The 3,869-nt window shown below is 37.3% G+C and overlaps 1 protein-coding gene across 1 annotated transcript in view; it reads right to left on the bottom strand.

The window, feature by feature from the left end:
* Positions 1-2,978, bottom strand: part of LOC102028880 (cytochrome P450 2C5-like) — a gene marked incomplete in the record, with an annotated part of 22,080 nt that extends 19,102 nt beyond the window's left edge. The window contains 3 exon segments of the mRNA XM_013506233.1: positions 1,207-1,356; positions 1,535-1,697; positions 2,775-2,978. Of these exon segments, the coding sequence (XP_013361687.1) occupies positions 1,207-1,356; positions 1,535-1,697; positions 2,775-2,942 (481 nt within the window).
* Between the last annotated feature and the right edge of the window lie 891 nt (positions 2,979-3,869).

Below are 3,869 nucleotides of genomic sequence, written 5' to 3'. Positions count from 1 at the left end.
TACTAGCTAGAATCATACTGTTGCGTCAAGAAGAAATTTGGAAATATGTCAGCAAATCTGATCATACAAATAGTATAAGAATGGCTACCATCAAGAGTCAACCAACAACAAATACTCGAGGTGCTGTGGGAAAAAAGGAATTCTTCTACACTGTTCCTGGCAATGCAGACCGGTACAACCAGTTGAAAATCAGTCTGGAGATTCCTCAAAAAATTAGGATTAGAGGTCCCATTTAACACAGCCATTCCCTTTCTGAGTATTTTCCCAGAATAATTAAAAGCATAATGCCACATTGATGTATGTGCACCTATGTTTATAGCAGCACAATTTGTCATAGCAAAATCTTGGAAACAATCCAAATGCCCATTCACTGAGGAGTGGATAAGAAAAATTTGGTATTTTTATAATGTGGAGTATTATTCAACTATAAAGAAAGATAAGTGGAGACTTTTATAGGTAAATGGATGCAACTAGAGACCATACTCATAAGTGACATAAATCAGACCCGCACATGTAAACACCATATTGTTCCCTAGTGTAAGAACCTGAAAGAGTAAATAAGACTGAAAGTTACAATAGATATTGTGAAAGGAAAAGAAATTACTCAATAGAAAAGAACAACTAGGATGAGGAAAAGGAGAAAAGAAAGAAGGAAGATTATATATATATATATATTTGCTAAGATAATTACACTACTAGGTTCTACTGGTTTATTGAAGGGAACGTTAATGTTTCATTCTTTTATCAATCTTGAATACCTATATGTGGTAATGTGAGCAACTACTTTGAATATAACAATAAGTAATACAATAATAATTGTTGATTTCTTATCATCTGGCTTTGAAAAAAATAAAGGCAGATGTCACTTTGGGCTCCATAAATGTATGATGGCGTCATTTCCTTGGTGTTTGCTAAGGTATCTCTAGAGAAATGATCTGGAGTAAGTTACAAATGCTATCCTATATTAATGAATTCTGATCTGAAAGCAAAACAAAAACTTTGAACTCCAATAGAATTAATAGATATTGTGTGGACAGTCACGCCTCTCCATGTAACACAGATACACAGTCCCTAGTTCTCTGTTTCAATCACCACTTCTCCTGAGGTTGTGCAGCCAAATCAGAATGAAAGCTCTGAGTGCCCTCTGAAATGTTTCAAGGACCTCAGCAGGGAGAACAGCAGTACCTAAGAAGAACAGTCCCTCACCTTGGGTTTTTCTCAGCTCCTCCACCAGGAAGTGGGCTTCCTCTTGAATACGGCTCTCAATGCTCCTTTTCCCCATCCCAAAATTCCGCAGGGTCATGAGGGAGAAGCGCCGAGTCTCTTTCCATATGTTCCCATTGCTAAAAACAATTCCTAAACGGGAAGAGGTACAAAAGGGACACATAGGCAAGGAAAAAGGAGCTCACATGTGGTATCCACACAATTAGCTAAGCTCTGCCTGAGGAACTCTTCCATTCTTTGCCTCCATCCTGCTCATCCCCACCACCATTGTGCAATACATAAATGTGCACACACGAACATACATACTTACCAAGCCCTTTATTAATTTTTTCAGCTATTGGCAAACTCCCTCTTCCAACAAAGTCCTCCCCATGATCAATCATGGCTTCCTTCACTGCCTCATATCCATGTAGCACCACAGTGGGCTTCATGCCAAAATACAGGGTGAACACAGGGCCATAGACTTTTGAGAACTGGGTGTGAGAAAGCAATAAAGAGCAAAATAAAAGATCAATAATAGGAAATAGGGAGACAGATCTCTCTCAAATTGGAAGGGTATTAATAGATGGAGGAAGAAAGACGTAGGGGAAAAAGGGCTGAAAAAAGGAATTGAGGTGGATTAAGTACATGTACCAACTTCTCACAAAAATGTAAACATTATGTGCTGCAAACATGTGCTAATAAAAAAGAAAATGCAAATATTACTGAAACAAGTCACTATTTGATCTACAAATTTTGATTGCTTCAGATGGATACTCAAATTATACATGTTATATTTTTATTCTGCTATGGTTCACTTTAATGATTTCAGAATTTTGTTCACAAATAAAATGATAGTAATCATGGCATCTACTGATGGATTCACTATTCTACCACTTTACTATCACATAAGTATTTCTTGATATCAGACATAATTTGCTTCTTCATAGAAACTTAATTTTCACGGGTATTCTGAACAAAACCTATAGGTCAGTGATGGCAATCCTGTGCCCAGACTGGAACGCAAGACCCACTTACTTATCACAAAGTGCCAACACTGCAGTTAAACCCAAACACTGAGATTTTAGTACAGCACAAACATCTCATATACTCTGTGACATCATTGCAGAGTTGGCTCTGCATGCCCGCTGTGGCACACATGCCATAGGTTCACCATCGAGTCTACAGGTCATGCTACACATAACTTCTTGAGAAGCATCTCTTATCACAAAAATACTAATCATAGTTGAACGTCAGGAAAAAAATAAACAACCATAGCAAATGACTTTGAAATAATGAAGGGCTGGAACACTACAGATTTTAGCCATTGTATTATTTTTACTGTAACTTATGACAATGTAAATGTTTTTCTTAATGCAAATGCACTACCTTATCTCACTACTGTAACAAGGAGAAACTTTAAAAAGCAAGCAAAAATCAAACTTCATAGAAAGTATTTCCTGGATGGTAATCTCTTCTAATAATTTGATCCAGGAATATATATAACTTAAAAACAAGGATTAATTTACTTGCCATTTGCAAGTCACTAGAGGAAGCTAAAACATACTTACATTTGTTAAGGACTTAGTGATATTTTTAGTATCTATCTGCAGAATGTTTCCAATAATTGGGAGAGGAGTGGGGCCAGGAGGGAGCTTCCCTTTCCCAGACCTCTGTCTCCAGAGTGAAAGGAGAAGGAGACAGGAGAGGCCGAGCAACAGGATCACCACTGCATCCATTGAAGCTTCTGTTCATACTGAGTCAATGTGATCCAAGGCTTTTATATGCTTACTGTTATTGTACTATGTCCTTTAGTCATTTAAAGTGATGAATCACCCAGAAAGAACTGCAATCATTTCTTAGATTGTACTTTGGCCACTTGATAAACAAAATGTGTTCTTTACTCTTGCTATCCCTGCCAAATCCTTATCATTGTCCTTCTAGATCAGTCATTCTGGATAAATATAGAAACTATTCATTAAAAATACAAGTAATTAACTGTCATGACCCTCATGGTTCTAGATGGTCCTGGGGAAAAATGGAGAGGGAATGAAGAAAATAAGAGAAGAGACAAAGCTGAAGCCAGGTAGAGATCCTCTCTCTCCTTATGGGAGGAGAAGAATTTAACAAAAATGGTAGGCGTGTATATTTATAATTTTAACAAGGTTAGTATCACCAGACACAGAGTTGCCAAGAATTCTCTCAGGTTGACTGGAATTCTCTCAGGCAGCGTGCTTTTCTCAGGACCAAAATATTTCCAGCCTCATCAGCTCCCTACAGTAAACTGCAGGTGGTACCAATGCATAGGTAAGAGTAAGAAACAATAAATAAAATTATTGAATTTATTTATGGTTTTGTCTCATTATGTAGTTATGGCTGTCCTTGAAATCACTATGTAGTTCAGGCTGTCCTCAGAATTGCAGTGATCCTCCTGGATCAGCCTCTTGATTGCAGGCATCTGCCACCACACCAGGCTAAAAGCAACTTGATATAAAACAATGGTTAATATTACCGATTCTCACAGAAATGACTAGTGGATATCCTGAACCTTTGGGGAATCAATATATTCCAAGATTTGCATATAATGTATTTAACTTGTATTACTTAATCAAGCACTAGGGTAGCTTGTCTTGGAAAATAGCAATGTTCTAAATATTTGAAAGGAC

This window comes from Chinchilla lanigera, unplaced genomic scaffold (genome assembly GCF_000276665.1).
Source record: "Chinchilla lanigera isolate Chin_1 unplaced genomic scaffold, ChiLan1.0 scaffold00106, whole genome shotgun sequence".
Lineage (NCBI taxonomy): Eukaryota > Metazoa > Chordata > Mammalia > Rodentia > Chinchillidae > Chinchilla > Chinchilla lanigera.
The sequence above is the reverse complement of the archived record's forward strand: the minus strand, read 5'-3'. Positions and strand labels throughout refer to the sequence as shown.